This window comes from Rhincodon typus, chromosome 28, assembly GCF_021869965.1.
Source record: "Rhincodon typus isolate 14 chromosome 28, sRhiTyp1.1, whole genome shotgun sequence".
Classification (NCBI taxonomy): Eukaryota; Metazoa; Chordata; class Chondrichthyes; order Orectolobiformes; family Rhincodontidae; genus Rhincodon; species Rhincodon typus.
This window is the reverse complement of record NC_063359.1, coordinates 4286238-4302628: the sequence shown is the minus strand read 5'-3', so window position 1 is coordinate 4302628 and position 16391 is coordinate 4286238. Positions and strand designations below refer to the sequence as shown.

General features: G+C 43.4%; 1 protein-coding gene across 3 annotated transcripts in view; it reads left to right on the top strand.

The window, feature by feature from the left end:
• Positions 1–16391, top strand: part of lrsam1 (leucine rich repeat and sterile alpha motif containing 1) — a 67392-nt gene that overhangs the window by 11607 nt on the left and 39394 nt on the right. For 2 of the 3 annotated variants that reach the window (XM_048613823.1, XM_048613822.1), the window contains exons 6-10: positions 562–646; positions 1924–2045; positions 5920–6010; positions 7154–7284; positions 15861–15890. In XM_048613823.1, the coding sequence (XP_048469780.1) occupies positions 562–646; positions 1924–2045; positions 5920–6010; positions 7154–7284; positions 15861–15890 (459 nt within the window). Of the gene's footprint in view, positions 1–561; positions 647–1923; positions 2046–5919; positions 6011–7153; positions 7285–15860; positions 15891–16391 lie in introns of those variants that run through there. The other variant, XM_048613824.1, reaches the window with a different exon arrangement.

Below are 16391 nucleotides of genomic sequence, written 5' to 3'. Positions count from 1 at the left end.
CCCTCGCCCTCGCCCTCGCCCTCGCCCTCGCCCTCGCCCTCGCCCTCGCGCCCTCGCCCTCTCTCCCTCTCCCGCGCTCGCCCTCGCCCTCACTCGCTGTCTCTACCACACACCACCAGTAGGTAGATCTAGCAGCCCCCAGTATATGTATGTATTTTGCTTTGATGTTGGTTGAAGGCAACGTGTTTGGTTCAACACCTAACAATCTCCCTGGTAGTACCATGAGATCGTTGACAGCCTGATCAGCCAGATAGACAAAAACTATCGCCTCCAACAGTACCACACACTGTCAGCACTGCAGTAAAGTGCTGGCCTGAATAGGGGGCAGGTTGAAGTGAGACAAGTGAGTCTTTGTGTTCAGGATAAATGCTGAGAGGGAAGTTTTCCTCTTGTGATTTGGGACGATCTAACGGATTTCTATTGATCCTCAAATAGTCTATTCCCTCAGCCAGTCCCTCAAGTGATATTATTTGCCTAGTTCTTTTTCCTGTGGAATTGTTGTTGATCATTTTGACCCACTGTGCCATTCCTTCATTGATTTTTCTTTTTGTTTCATTCCAGGTGCTCAACGTGGAACAAAATCTTTTGAAATCTCTCCCGAGCTCTCTTGCAACCTTGGCACAACTTCAAACATTAAATCTAAAAGGTAACACACTCTGTGTTGAGAGTGCATGCCTCTGGGTGGGCTAGTTGATTCAAAAGCTGTGATCTGTCTCCACTCCTGACTGCAGTACCTGAGGATGGAATCCAGTTATTGCATGGTAGTCGCTTGGGCCCATTAAGGTCTGTGTCTCTCTGATCCTCCCCTCCTGGTAGAAACAGCCATTAGCTTTGGAGTTGGAATTAATCGTGTGAAGCTCTATGTAAGGAGCAGCATTCGAGGGAGCCTGTATGTGGTGCATGCCGCCTTGTTGAGGAGGTTTGTGTGACCCTGTGATTAGAAAGTCTGTCTTCAGTTGCAAGGCTAGTTGGGTTGTGTGTGTGCAGCTTTGGTGCATGGTTCCCGTTAGTGGGAGCAAGCTCAACGAGGGGAAAGGCACCAAGAATGTTAATTGCTGGTTTAATGTTTTTGTCCATGGTCTGTCTCAGTTATATTTCTGGGTCAGCACTGGTTCCCAGCCACATACTCTTCCGTAGCGAGCGCAGTAAGTGGTGAGACTCCTGCCTGTCGCCATGAGCATATGCTGCACTTGTACATTTGCTGATATCACAACAGAGAAGTTCTGCTGAACTGAGCTGGTGAGGGTTCCTAAGCAAGCGCTGATCTTCTGTCGGCGACAGGTCAGCAGCCAGAGTCTTTAGGAATTATCGTGCGACTTCAGAATTGATAGCTCCAGCACCCCCACTTCCCGTCTTTCATTTTTAGCCTGTTGAAAACTGAGTTTTGTTGTCTTAGTCTGACTGGATTCGATCTCTGGGTGTTGAAGTCCCATACCATTTAGTCCATCTGATTCTGGCATTTTTAAATTGTCACAATGCAACTCTACTAGTAGATTATTTTGCAGTGCAGCAGTAATGGTTGTTGTATAGGGAAATGTAGCACTAAATATAGTACCCAGTAAATGTACGCACTCTGCTTTGATGTTGGTTGAGGGCAAAATATTTGATTGAAGACAAAGCAAGCTCCCTGGCAAGTACCGTATGATGTCTGACAGTGATCAGTCAGAGGCTAAAAACTGGCACCTCCAACAATACAACTCTTAATGTTCATGTTGTGTCTTTAACGTGGCACAATGTACAAGGTACCTCACAGCTAGGAGTCACGGCTGAGCAACAGTCAATAGAGGACTGGGGGGAGAGGTTGAAGAGACCATCTGCACGGGGTTTTGTAAGGTGAGGAGGATGAGAGGAGCCTTTTCACCCTCAGTCTTATGTCAGCTTTGAATCTCTGTCTTTGTCTTCAATGCCTCCCTACAATGTCAGGGAACCGGATCCGGAAAGTGCCGGAATCCCTGAGCGGACTGAGGAGCCTACGGACATTGGACATCAGTCAAAATCGGATTCAGATTCTCCCACAAGACCTGGCTCATATCAGGACACTCGAGGTACTCCCATGGTCTGCCCTTTATCCTTTGATCCATGCAGAAATTTCTCAATTTCTATAGAATACATAAAGACAGGGAAGTTTTACCAAGAAAAATGTAAGCATTGCAGCGATACCTGAGGTACAGCTGTGAAGCCTGCAGGCCAAGTGCATGAAATGAATGGTTTATTTATTGCCACTCATGCTGATTTACCAGCTTAACATTGAGCAAATGTAGTACTCCTTCCAAGTGGGTCTTTTACCACAATTACTTGCACAATGGGTCACTATTTAGTAATGATTTGTGTAGCTGTGGGTTAGAGTGGTGTGTGTAGTGATTATAGCCTGTGTAGAAGACTCTGGTTTAGGACGAGATTGTGCCTGTTTTAGAAAAGGACTCTGCATTGGTGTATAGCCCATGTGGGCTCTCTCACAGCCTGGCAACCACTTCAGTCTCCAACCAATTTTCACACAGCAGTGGGGAAGGTGTTGGTTAATACCAACGTTCGGGGGTCAAATCCTCCCCTGTTCCTCTTCAAAGTTCCCATGTCACTGCTTTGATGTCTGCTTGAGAGAGCAGTTGGTGCTTTTAATTTCTCATCTCAAAGGTGGTGTCTAACAGTACAGCACTCCCTCAGCATAGCAACCTTGATCTAGAGCTCAACTGGGACACTTTACCTGTTTTAATTTCCTCACTGGGCAGGTTAGCTCGTTGCTAGTTGGTGGGAAAGATTGAAGAGATTATCTTGCTAAGAACACTATGATTGTACATCTGAAAAAGACAGACTTGATGGAGCAAACTGACTTTTCTCCGTTCATCTTTTTCTGAACGTTTGGATGTTCACCTTTTAACTTGCAGTAAGTCATATAATGTCATGGAAGATAACACAAACAATCTCAAGTTGGGAGTGCCGAAGTAAATTGGACTTAAGGAAAGTGAGAGATTTTAGAATGAGGATGGTTATTACTATGAACAGTGTGAATGGATTCAGTTGGTACAGTTCAGTTTCTGCAGGGAAAGGTGATAAGGAAGAAGTTAGTTGGAGTTTAGGTAAGTACTTACCTCGTCTGTTCTGCAAGATCTGTTTTATTCATTCATGGGATGTGGGTGTGACTACCTGGCCAGCATTTATTGCCCATCCTTAGTTGCCCTTGAGAAGGTGGGGGTGAGCTGCCTTCTTGAACCACTGCAGTCCACCTGCTGTGGGTTGACCCACAATGCCCTTAGGGAAGGAATTCCAGGATTTTGACCCGGTGACAGTGAAGGAACGGTGGTGTATTTCCAAGTTGGAATGGTGAATGGCTTGGAGCAGAACTTGCAGGTGATGGTGTTCCCATGTATCTGCTGCCCTTGTCCTTTGAGATGGAAGTGGCCATGGGTTTGGAAGATGCTTTTTAAGGGTTTTTGGTAGATTTCTGCAGTGCATCTCATAGATCATGAACACTGCTACTGAGTGTCAGTGGTAGAGGGAGTGGATGTTTGTGGATGTGGTGCCAATTGAATGAGGGGCTTTATCCTGGGTGGTGTCAAGCTTCTTGTATGTTGTTGGAGCTGCACCCATCCAGGCAAATGGGGAGTATTGCATCACATTCCTGACTTGTGCCTTATAGATAGTGGACTGGATCTAGGGAATCAGGAGGTGAGTTATTAGCCGCAGTATTCCTAGCCTCTGACCTGCTCTTGTAGCCACTGTGTTTATGTGGCGAGTCCAGTTGAGTTCCTGGTAAATGGTAACTCCCAGGATGTTGATAGTGGGGGATTCAATGATGGTATCACCATTGAATGTCAAGGGAGGTGGTTAGATTATCTCTTATTGGAGATGGTCATAGCCTGGCATTTGTGTGACGCGAATACTACTTGCCACTTGTCAGCCCAAGCCCAAATGTTATCCAGATCTTGTTGCATTTGAACACACACTGCTTCAGCATCTGAGGAGTCGTGAATGGTACTGAAAATTGACCAGTCATTGGCGAACAATGGCGAAATCGTCGTTGATGAAGCAGCTGAAGATGGTTGGGCCTAGGACACTACCCTGAAAAATCCTTACTGAGATGTCTGACCTCCAGTAACCACAACCATTGTCCTATGTGCCTGGTATGACTCCAGTCAGAGGAGAGTTTGCCCCTAATACCCACTGATTCCAGTTTTTATGGGGCGCTTTGATGCCACACTCAGTCGAATGCAGCCTTAATGTCAAGGGCTGTTGCTCTCCCCTCATCTCTGGAATTAAGCTCTGTTGTCAATGTTTGAACCAAGGCAGTAATGAGGTCAGGAGCTGAGTGGCCCCGGCGGAACCCAAACTGGGCGTCGCTGAGCAGGTGCTGCTTGGTGGCATTGTTGATGACATTATCAGTAGACTGATGGGACAGTAATTGGCTGGATTGGAATTGTCCTGCTTTTTGTGTACAGGATAATTTTCTACAGGGCCCGCAGCCTTTTGCAGTATCCATGCCTCCAACTGTTTCTTAATATTGTGCAGAGTGAGTCGAATTGTCTGAAGACTGGTATCTGTTATGCGGGGGACCACTGGAGGAGTCAAAGATGCATCATCCATTTGGCACTTATGGCTGAAGTTGGCTGAAGTCTTTGCAGTATTATCTTTTGCTGGGCTCTTCCATCATTGAGTAAGGGGACATTTCTGGAATCTCTCCTCCAGTGAGTTGTTTAATTGTCCACCACCATTCATGACTGGATGTGGCAGGACTGCAGAGCTTAGATACGATCCGAAGGTTGTGGGATTACTTAGCTCAGTCTATCACTTGTTACTTATGCTGTTTAGCATGCAAGCAGTCTTATTTGGTAGTTTCACCAAGTTGTCGTCTCATTTTCAGGTATGCCTAGTGCTACTACTGACGTGCCCTCCTGCAATCTCCATTGAACCAGGGTTGGTCTCCTGGCTTGATGGTAATGGTTGAGTTGGGGATATGTCGTGCCATGAGGTTACAGATTGTTCTGCAGAACAATGGCGCACAGCATCTCTTGGACGCCCAGCCTTGAGTTGCGAAATCTGTTCAAAGTCTGTCCCATTTACCACGGTGATAGTACTGCACATCACCTTGGAGGGTCTCCACAAGGACCATGCGGTGGTCACCCTTATACTGTCATGGTCAGGTGCACCTGCAGCTGGCAGATTGGTAAGGATGAGGTCAAGTATATTTTTCCCTCCTGTTGGTTCCCTCACCACCTACCACAGACCCAGTCTAGCAGCTATGTCCTTTAGGACCCGACCAGCTCGATCAGTAGTACTGCTGCCGAGCCACGCTTGGTGGCGGACGTTGAAATTCCTCACCTGGAGTACATTCTGTGCCCTTGCCGTCCTTAGTGCTTCTTCCAAGTGCTGTTCAACATGGAGGATTACTGATTTCATCAGCCGAGGAAAGACGCTATGCAGTAATCAGCAGGAGGTTTCCTCCCTCATGTTTAAACTGAGGCTGCAAAACCTCATGGGAGAGTCAAGCACATTACAGAGGGTCTGAAGTCACATGTGGGCCAGACCTGGTAAGGAAATGAGTCCCAAAGTGTACAAACCAGTGTGAATATGCACTGTCAACATTATTCCAAACTATGTACAAGCCGTCTAACCACCTGAACGGCAGAGATGTCCAATAGACCCCAGGATTCAATCAAACTGTGTTTCAAAGATGGAGTAAGGCACAATTTCACCTGAAACTCATTCCCAGATACCGATTAACATCTTAACGCCGTGATTATATTTACTGAAAGATTTGGAGTCGGGTGTGCTATTGCTACAGTCTTGATTTTATGACCTGCCGAACTTGTTTTCTGAGCTTTCTATTTTCATTTTTTCTCTCTTTTGCTATGTCTCTGGGTCACTGCCTCCTGCTGGCCTTCCCCCATCTCTTGCCTCAATCCCTCCCTGCAACCTCTCTAACAGTCGTTCAGCCTGGATGCAGAAGCTATGACCTATCCTCCAGCCAGCGTGTGCAGCAATGGGACGGAAGCCATCAAACAATTTCTGTGCAAAGGTAAGGTCCGTGGGTTTGATTTTCGGGAGATTGTCAGTTTTGCCATATGTTCACAGGCCCGCCACATAAGAAGTTTCGATACTTTGGGTAAAGCTGAGCTAGACATGTACGCTCACTGATGGAAATGCACTTCACATCCAGTTCCCCAATTAGGAAATGAATGAGGCATCTCTGGGTGATTGGGTGGGATGGTTGCTGAAAGCAGCTGACAGGAAGAGAGTGAAAGTGAGTTGAGAATGACAAAGTCGTGCTCTCGTTATCTTCCTCACACTGGAGCCTCGCCATTACTGAGATAAAAGCTTAAATATAAACTGCTGTGATCATGGGCCCGTATTGTACTGTATCGTCATACTGCAACCACGGTCTTGCAAGTTCTTTTTAGTCACAAGTGTGTTTCCGTGTTTCTGTGAATCTTAAGTGTTAAACAGACCAGTAGTTATGAGGCTTCTTGTCATCAGTTTAAGTGTGGACAGTGGGTCTTTTGACGATTTGTATCCATCCTGTTAAAATAATGACATATCAATTTGATCCAGTCTGTCAGCAAGGTTAAAATGCAATCATGTCTGAACAGGTAAGTGAAGGACTTCTTGTCTCACTGGGTAAAAGCACCACCTGGTAAAGTCCTTGCTCAGATAGACCAGGTTCCATAGATACTTCTCCCATCTGCCACCCAGGCTAGATTTGGGCTATGTCCCTATGCTTTGAGGTAAAATTTTAAAGAAAAGTAGCGGTCCATAGTGACCTGGTCAATATTTATTCCTGAATCAATATCTCTTTAATAAAACAGTCGTGATAATCTGACCTTCATCACATTCCTGTTTGTGGGACTTTGCATTTCTCACATTGCAACAATGTTTGGCTGGGAAGGGCTGTGGAACATTGTGAGATTGTTAAAGGTGCTATATAAATGCAAATTCCTTTTTAAGATCACCCCTCCAGTCTTAACCACCCTCTGAGTTCTACAGGAACACTGAATGCTGAGGTGATAACAAAGCGGACTTGAACACCCTCCTGTCCTGGCCCCCTCATGTATCTGTCTTTAATGAGACGAAAATGGCTGTCTGGAGATATGAGTGAAAAGGAGCAGTTTTATAACATCCATAATGTGGAGCATCAGCCTGGGATTTTCTGTTTCCATTCCAGAGCTTGGAATCAAGTATATGCCTCCCTCTCAGTACCTGCTCCCGGTGCTGAAGAGTGACGGGAATATAACCGAGAGCAATGGAGTCGATGGCATGTTCCAACAACAGATGCAGGAGGCCGAGCAGTGGCAGGTGAGACATGCAGAGGTACAAGTTCCATCTGTGAGCTACAGGGATAATAAATTATCCAACTCCATCTACCATATGGGCGTAGCTGGAGAATTGGCTGGCTAACAGGAAACAACAAGTAAGTATAAATGGGCCTTTTATTCCGGTCAGCGAGATGCAATGTCTTAAAAAAAAACGAAAGAACTGCGGATGCTGTAATTCAGGAACAATAGCAGAAGTTGCTGGAAAAGCTCGGCAGTTCTGGCAGCATCTGTGAAGGAAAAGAAGTCAGAGTTAATGTTTCGAGTCTGGTGACCCCCCCTCTGTTCTGAGGAAGGGTCACCGGACCAAAACGTTAACTCTGATTTTTTTTCTTCACAGATGCTGCCAGAACTTCTGAGCTTTTCCAGCAACTTCTGCTATTGTTCCTGTGTTTGAGATGTAATGACTGGTGTGTCACAGATTGGTACTGGGACCTCAACTGTTTATAATTTATATCAATGACTTGGATGAAGGGATGGATGGTATGGTTACTAAATTTGCAAATGTTGCAAAGATAGGAAGGAAAATATGTTGTGAGGAGGAGGTAAAGATACTACGAAAATATGTAGGTAGGTTAAGTGAGTGGGCATTGATTTGGTCAGTGGGAATAGTGTGGGAAAATGTGAAATTGTCCCTTTTGGGAGGAAGGATAAAAATGAATATTATCTAAGTGGTAATAGATTGCAGAGCTCTGAGTTGTAGACAGATTTGGGTGTGCTAATGCGGTCATCACTAAAGATTAGCATGCATGTACAGGACGTAATTGGGAAAGGTATGATAATGTTTATTGTGAGAGGAATTAAGAATGAAATATGGAGATTTTGCTTCAGTTATACAGGGCACAGGTAAGATCACATTTGGAGTACTGTGCACAGTATTGGCCAACTTACTTAAAGAAAAATGAAAATGCGTTGAACGTAGTTGACAGGATTAAGACTGGAATTGGTGTGTTTTCTTACAAGGAAATGTTGTCAACACCAGGCTTGCGCCTGCTCGAGTTCAGAAGGAAAAGAAGAAACTTGATTGAAGCACACAAGATCCACAGGGACCTTGGAAAATATGCTTCCTGTAGTGGGAGAACCTGGAACATAGGAGTCACTGCTTAAAAATCAGAAGTTGCCCATTAGGCAAGCTTTTCTCTCAAAGGGTCGAATCTCTTTGGAATTCTCCCAGTCAAAAGGTGGTGGGAGCAGCATATTTGAATGTTTTTAAGGCAGAGGTTGTCAGATCCTTGATAAGGAAGGGGATGAAAAGTTATCGGGAGTTGGCAGGAAAGTGAAGTAATTAGATCAGCCATGGCCTTGGTGAATGGTGCAGCATGCTGAAGGTACTGAGTGGCCTAGCCCTCCTGATTGATATGTTAACAAACTTCTTTTCGAAATTTACTGTTGCAAATCCTTCCATTGCCCTTTTATGTCGTTCATTCAAGGACCGTAACTTGAATTAAAAATATTCGGCACATTATGCTGCTGGATTTTTTTTTGCCAATTATCTAACACTTGTGCCTTCTAACTACTGACCCTTATCATGGGAAACTGTTTTATTTTCATTTATTTACTTTGAAAATCTTTCATAATTTTGAATATCTCTGCATAACCTTCATACAAACAAGGAAAGTTAAAATTTGGATAATGGGATGCTTACAATATAAAGATACTCAACTTTTCTGTATTCTTCAGAGTTTTGGTTTGGTCTTTTAATTGAAGTGCGTCTCTTCCCCACATCACTCAAATAAATCAATTGTAAAACTGTCCTCAGTCCCCACCGATTGATTAAGTGATGAAAATAACTGCTCCTATGATGCTGCTTGGCCTGCTGTGTTCATCCAGCCCTGCACCTTGTTGTTTCGGATTCTCCAGCATCTGCAGTTCCTACTATCTCTGATTCAAAAATAACAACTTTCTTTGATCAGGTCCGCCTCTAGTCTTGCTACATTGGCATGTTTGGAGTGACTAGGACAAAATGGACAAGAAATAATCACATGGTGTTGCTTCTTTCAAGTAGCAAAAGATACAGGCGGTTAGGGACAAAAGGTAATCCAGAATAATCAGGTGGTTCCAACAAAATCGGACAATTCATTCTTGGCTGCACTGAAAAGCCATTCAGGTATGAAATCAAGCTGTGCAGCCTTGTTAGAATGTACAACAGATGATCAATGCACGTAAGAAATAACTGTCTTTTTAACAAGGGGTAAACACCGATGATGAATCATGTCATGTACTGAACCCTCTCATCTCCAGTGCCATTCTGGTAAATCTCTGCTTTCATTCTTCCTGATACTTGGTGCCTAGAATTGGACACAATTTTCTAAGTCCGAACCAGTGATTTGTAAAAGTTAAACAATTTTTAGAGAATCATAGAATCCCTACAGTGTGGAAACAGGCCCTTCGGCCCAACAACTCCACACCGACACTCTCCTGAATCAACTTTCTCTATTACTTAGCATCATCTGCAGATTTGAACATCTTACATTGGGGTTCTGGATCCAAGTCATTGTAAATTTAAAAACGCTGCTGACCCCAGCAATCAGTCCTGTAACGTTCCACTCTGTACAGTGCCCCACCTTGAAGTAACTCCTGAAATAAATATCCAATAGTTCTTACCTTTCATCCATACCCAAGCTTTATCCAGGGATCCCTACACCTCTGAGTCTATAGGCGTGAGGCTGGAAAAGCACACCAGGTTAGATGGCATCCGAGGGCAAACTTCCCTGCTCCTCGGATGCTTTCTGACCTGCTGTGCTTTTCTAGCCTCACACCTATAGGCTCTGGCTTCCAGCATTTGGAGTCCTTGTTGTCTCCCTACACCTCTGAGCTTGGCTAAAAGACTTTCATGTGGAACACTGGAAACCTCCTCAGTCATCTGGTTACGTTGCATTGTAGCTCTTTTGCTTTTCACTTGGATCATCACATCCTCAAAAAAAAATCAGGATGCAGAAAATAATAGCTGACAGTGTAGTGCGTAGCAAATTGGCATGGATAGAAGATTGACTAGCTAACAGGAGCAGAGAGTGGGAATAAATGGGTCTGTTTCAGCTTGGCAAGATATAATGAGTGATGGTGCCACAGGGAACAGTGCTGGGTCCTCAACTGTTTATAGTTTATATAAATGACCTGGGTGATGCAATATATGGTTGCCAAATTTGTTGATGTCACAAAGATAGGTAGGAAAGTAAGTTGTGAAGAGGACGTAGGGAGGTTACAGAAGATATATGGATAGGAGTAATTGAGTGGACAAAGGTGTGACAAATTTAAAATAATATGGGAATACTCGAGATTATCCATTTTGGCAGGAAGGATGACAAAAAGCATTGTCTAAATGATGAGAGATTGCAGAGCTCTGAGGTGCAGAAGGATCTGGGTGCTGTTGTGCATGAATCACAAAAGGTCACTGCAGTTACAGCAAGTAGTTAGGAAAGATAATGCCAAGTTATAATTTATTGTAAATGCAATTGAATACAAAAGTAGGGACATTATACAGGGCACTAGCTAGACAGTATCTGGACGACTGTGCACAGTCCTAGTCAGCTTATTGAAGGAAAAAAATGTAAATGTGCTGGAAGTAGTTCAGAGGAGATATACTCGATTAATACCTGCAGTATGGGATTGTTGTATGAAGAAATGTTGGATAAGGTAGGTCACTTGATTGAAACATTATAACCTCCTGAAGGGCCTTGACAGGGGAGATTTGGAGATGTTGTTTTGTCTTATGGAAGAATCTAGAACTAGTGTTACCCATTTAAAACAGATTGGGCAAAATTTGTCCTTTGGTTTGACCGTCTTTGGAGCTCTCTTCCTGAAAAAAGTGGAAGTAGAGTGCTTGAATATTTTTAAGGTAGAAGAGGATAGATTTTTGATCAGCAAGGGGGTGAAAGGTCGTCAGGGGTAGGTGAGAATGTGGATTTGGGGGCGTGATCAGGTCAACCATGATCTTATTGAATACCAGAGCAGGCTTGAAGGGGTTGAATGGCCTACTCCTGCTCCTGATTTGTATTTCTCATCTTCTGAATACATATTAACCAGTATTTTCATATTACAATTGAGAATTGACTAGTAACATAATGTGAATAAACAGCATTGGTGTGTTTTACCAATGCAGAATATATCACCTCCAAAAGGGGGATCTAAGTTACACTGATCCCTACTTTGCTGGTTTTGGGCCAATAGACTGCACTTCCCTGTTTTCTCCCAATCCCAACTCCTATTGCCAGTAGCAGCATCTAGGGTGTCTCAGCTGCTGGATTGTATAGAAAAAGGAGGTATACAAGATGACTTGGACCTGAAGCTGCCATGGACCTGAGCAGAGTCTGTCACAGAGGTTGTGCATGTTGAGCTCCAAACCATGCAACTAGACATGCAGTTCCAGGCCAGAACCCAAGCTGTTCAGTGGATCAGATGAGGATAGCCTGAATGCAGTATTCAAAGCTGTATTTCTGGTTCTGTGAGTTCAAGTTACACATTTCATGGTTCAGTTATTTCTATCTCCCATGTTTCTGAAATTAAAAGTGATTGCTGTATTTGATATTGAGATCCTGGAATAAAATCGCTGTGAAATCTGATGCTGTTTTTTCTTTCACATGAGCAGTCTGAGCCAAGATATTTTACTGTCATGATCTGCTAGTTTCAGCATCTAAAGCAAACTGGCATTTGTACATAATTGATCACAATTTAATTGACAAGGCTGAGTGTTTACCTCGGTTAGAAGCACTGACTGTAAGTGCATCTTGGCTCCAGCAAATCTCTGCCTCTGTGCCATTATAAACTAGTCCAAACACGTGATAGTTGCTAATAAATCCAATTAGGAATTCTGAGAAACTGCTTCACCTAGAGAGTGGTTATAATGTGCTTAAATTATTGACATGAATAGCAAATGTGTACGTAGCTCCAATAATACTCTAGAAACTTGCTATTGTCAAGCATTAGTCAACCTGCTTGATTGGTATCCCATCTGCCATACTAAGCCTTCATTTCCTCTGTCACTGCAACACAGTGGTGTCTGTACATACAAAATATACCACAGCAGCTCACCACTTAACTGCAACTTCCAAACCTGTGGCTTTGACCACCTAAAGGAACAAGGGCTGCAGGAGCAGTAGGAACACTACTGCAAGTTCTCCTCCAAGTCAGACACCATTCTAACCTGGAACTGTACCACTTTCCTTTCACTGTCGTTGAATTAAAACAAAGGACTCCTTCCCTCACAGCACTATGGGTGTACCTATGCCACACTGACTGCAATGGTCCAAGGAAGCAACTGTTCACCACTTTCTGATGGGCAGTAAATGGTGGCCGTGTAAGTGCATCCCATGAATAAACTTTAAAGCATGCATTTGGATTGTACTACTTGTAAGAATGTTTGAAGCAGCTTCAAAGATAACTTTCAAAAGGAATTGAATAAATACATGAAGAGGAATTTTTGCAGGGCTGTGGGGAAAGTGCAGATAAATGGGCCCAATTGGATAGCATATCCAGAAATATAACACAGGCATAATGGACTGACTATCCTATTGTCCTTTTATTCAGAGTTAGCTAGATAAGTCCTTGAGGGGCAGCATTAGAATGATATCTTGAGAAGTTGATAGTAAGAGGAGTATGGGAACGGGTTGCAATCGAACATTAGCACCAACGCTGACTAAATGTCCTGTTTCTGTGCTGCATTGAAACAAAAGCAAAACACTGCAGCGGCTAGAAATCTGAAATAAAACTGAAAATTCGAGAAATACTTTAGTCAGACAACATCTGTGAGGAGAGAAAGAGTGAATGTTTCAGGTGGATGACCTTTCATCAGAACTGGGCAAAGTTAACTGTGTTAGAGGGGTGCCAAACAAGCGATAGGGCAGAATGTTAGGGGAAATCCCTAAAAGGGATGTCTGTGATAGGGTGGGAGACTGTCGAGATTAAATTGCAAAAGGCTGCATGGTGCAGATCAAAGGGAGTGGGTGTGGTCTGGGGATAAAACCAAAAATTGTGTCCAGAAGAGGGGTGACTAGCTGCCATCTGAAAGAAAAATGTAGCACAAAATGCAAAGGAACGAAATAGAGGTTACAGCCTGAAATTGTTAAAGTCCGAAGTGAGTCTGGAGTGTTGTAATATAGCCAGTCAAAAAATATGTAGCTGTTCCTCAGCTTTGTGTTGAGCTTTGTTGGAACGCTATAGCAGACTGGGAGCAGAGAGTGAGCTATGGTGCAGAATTAAAATGATAGATGTTAGGAGTCATTCTTGTGGACTTAACTGAGGTGCTAACGAAGAGGTCACCCAACTTATTTGTGGCCTCTCCAGTTTAGAGGAGACAGTGTATAAACAGCAAGTGCAGTATAACAAATTGAAAGAAGTGCAAATAATCATCTCCTGGAAAAATGGTGGGTGCTTTGGGTAATGAGAAGGAAGTAATCAGTAAGGGAAAGTGCTGTATCTTCTTGCTGTGGGATGGAATGCGATATCACTGATAATCAAGGAATGTCGCAGAGAGAATGGTCTCTTTTGGAATTTTGGGAAGGGAAAATATATTTGGTGTTGGCAACATACTGGAAATGAAGTTTGATCCTTTAACTGCAGAGATTGTTGGAGTGGAAAATGAGGACAACAGGAACTGATCTGGAACGGGGGATGGAGTGAAAGCAGAATTCCTTATAATGGAATTATGTGGCCAGGAGCTTCATCAAGCACAGAATTCCTCAACTGAGGATAAAGGAAGATATTATGGAAGGTTTAATGATAGCAACCTCATAGGAAACATGATTCAAGAAAGTATAATCAAGGTATTCATGGGCTTAGTGAATATTGGTCAATAGCCTATCCCTGGAAGTGGTTACAAAGAATCAAGGAAGAAAGTAGAGGAGTTGGAGGTGGACCATGTGAAGCAAAGATAAAGTTGGAAATTAGAAGCAAAGTTGATGAGGTTTTCCAGTCTGGAGCGTAACTGGGAATGGCACCAATGCAGCCATCATTGTTTCAGACCAAACCTCTTTTGCCTTTACAGTGTCTGACATGTCCCACAAAAAGGCACGTGTGGGTTTCCATATCAACAACTTTTCTTTTTGAACAAAGTATTGAAAGAGAAGTTCTTCAAGATGAGAACATGCCCAATGAGAGAAAGAAGGGTGCTGCATGGAGACTGGTTAGACTTCTGTTCAAGAAAGAACATCCTGGTGGCAGATGGGAATGTACAAGGATATCACTGGTGAAAAAGACATGGTTACAACCAAGAAATTGGAAACTTAAAATGGTGGAGGGTGTCAGAACAATCACTGATGTGTGTGGGAAGAGACTGAAAAAGTTGAAGTAAAAATAGAGTTGAGATCGGAAGAAATCAGAGGGGGCTAGAGCAGACTGGAACAGTGGGTCTATTAGGACAGACATGTTTGGAAAGAAGGTCAATGCATTCAGAGGGTGTAGTTAAGATCACCAGAGGGCATGAGGTCAGTGGCTTGTCTTTCAGTGGTTATGGTCATTGTTCAGAGTCATGTAGGAGGAGGTGTTGGAGAGTCAGCTTCCGCTTGTGGAAGTGGTGTATTTGTAAGGCTAAAAGTGCATAACGGGTTCTTTAAGGTCTGCTGAAAATGAATACAAGAAGACACGTGCTCTTCAATATAAAGCAAATTTATTAGCTTAATCTACTTAAGATATATGCAAACTAATGAGTGAACCTGTTAATTTAAACTACTTTAGACATAATCAAAAGCAAGTCTCACTGCCTTCTGCCCATTAGAGACTACTGGGTGATGGCTGGCGTTCGCAACACTATCTCCGATTCCATGGCGCCAGTCTGTGAACCCCAGTCCAAAGATGCAAGGACCTCTGAGCGGGAAAAATCCCCAGTATTAACTCTTTTTTAAACCTCAAATTGTGTGCTGCATTGCCATCTTTGAGTGCTCCTCCCACATATTCCTTTATGCAAACACAGGTCTAAAAGTGTCTATGTTTTTGCAAGACAATCTCTTCCCAATTCCAGCTGGGATCATTGTAGTTACCTTCCAGCCAAAACAGGCTGTTTTTACACACAGCCTGTTTTTCATGCATTTTCCTTCAATTGCTTCCTGCCATGCCTGATAAATCCTTAACCCTCTGATTTGGAGATTTGTTTAAGCCTAACACTACAGATGAGAAAATGCTTTGTGGTATGCTTTCTACATAACTGTAGTTATTAGAGGTTAACGCCCTTTCAATATTATGTTCATGTTACTGTCACCGCAGGGTGCATCTCTGAGAAATGTGTTGACCAACATTTGTGCTTTATTTTGAAGAGGTGTCAAAAAGATCTGGATGCCCTGACCCAGCACTTCCGTTTATTCAGTGGAAGCTGGAGTTTGAATTGGCCCCTGTCCACGCTTTGTATTACTCCGTGATTGACCAGATTATCATTTGGAAGCTTTGGCACCCGTTTTGCCTCCCTCCTCCTGCCATTCCCCTCCTCCAATCCCATCCATCAAATGAACCAGCTCCCTGGGATACTGCACACTGAGCCAAGACACTCGCCAGTGACCAGTGAGGTGCACAGTGTGGTGTTTGAAGGGTCTGTTTGTGGTCACTATATTTACAGGCGTTTTCTTTTATTTGCAGAGCAAATTCATGGATTACGAAAAGAGGAAGGTAAGAAAGTGTGCAGAGCTGCTGCTCCTTGTCGTTGATCCGATTATGATTTTATTATAAATCTCAATGGATTGATCATTGTTGATTCCAGTATTGACATCAATGCTGATGACTATTTTGGAAAGAAAATTGGATGAATATTTGAAGGGAATAAACTAGCAGGGTTATGGGGTTAGATCAGAGAATGGGACTGACTGCATTTCTCCCAAGAGAGCTGGATTGTCAAATAGCTGCCTCCTGTTCTTTAAATGACTCAGTGCACAAACTCTCTTCCACTCAGTCCCATTTGATTGTATTCCAGTTGTTCAGATACTTGCGTTATTCATGGTGCAATATTCCATTAAGGGAAAATGCTTGCCTTGTTTCAAGCCACTATAGTAACTGAAGAGGTAATGTCACTAGACTGTGCCCCAAGCTAATGCTCTGGGATCACGGGTTCAATCCCACCACGGCAAATGGTGAAATTTGAATTCAAGTTAGAAACTTAAAAAGCATGTCTAA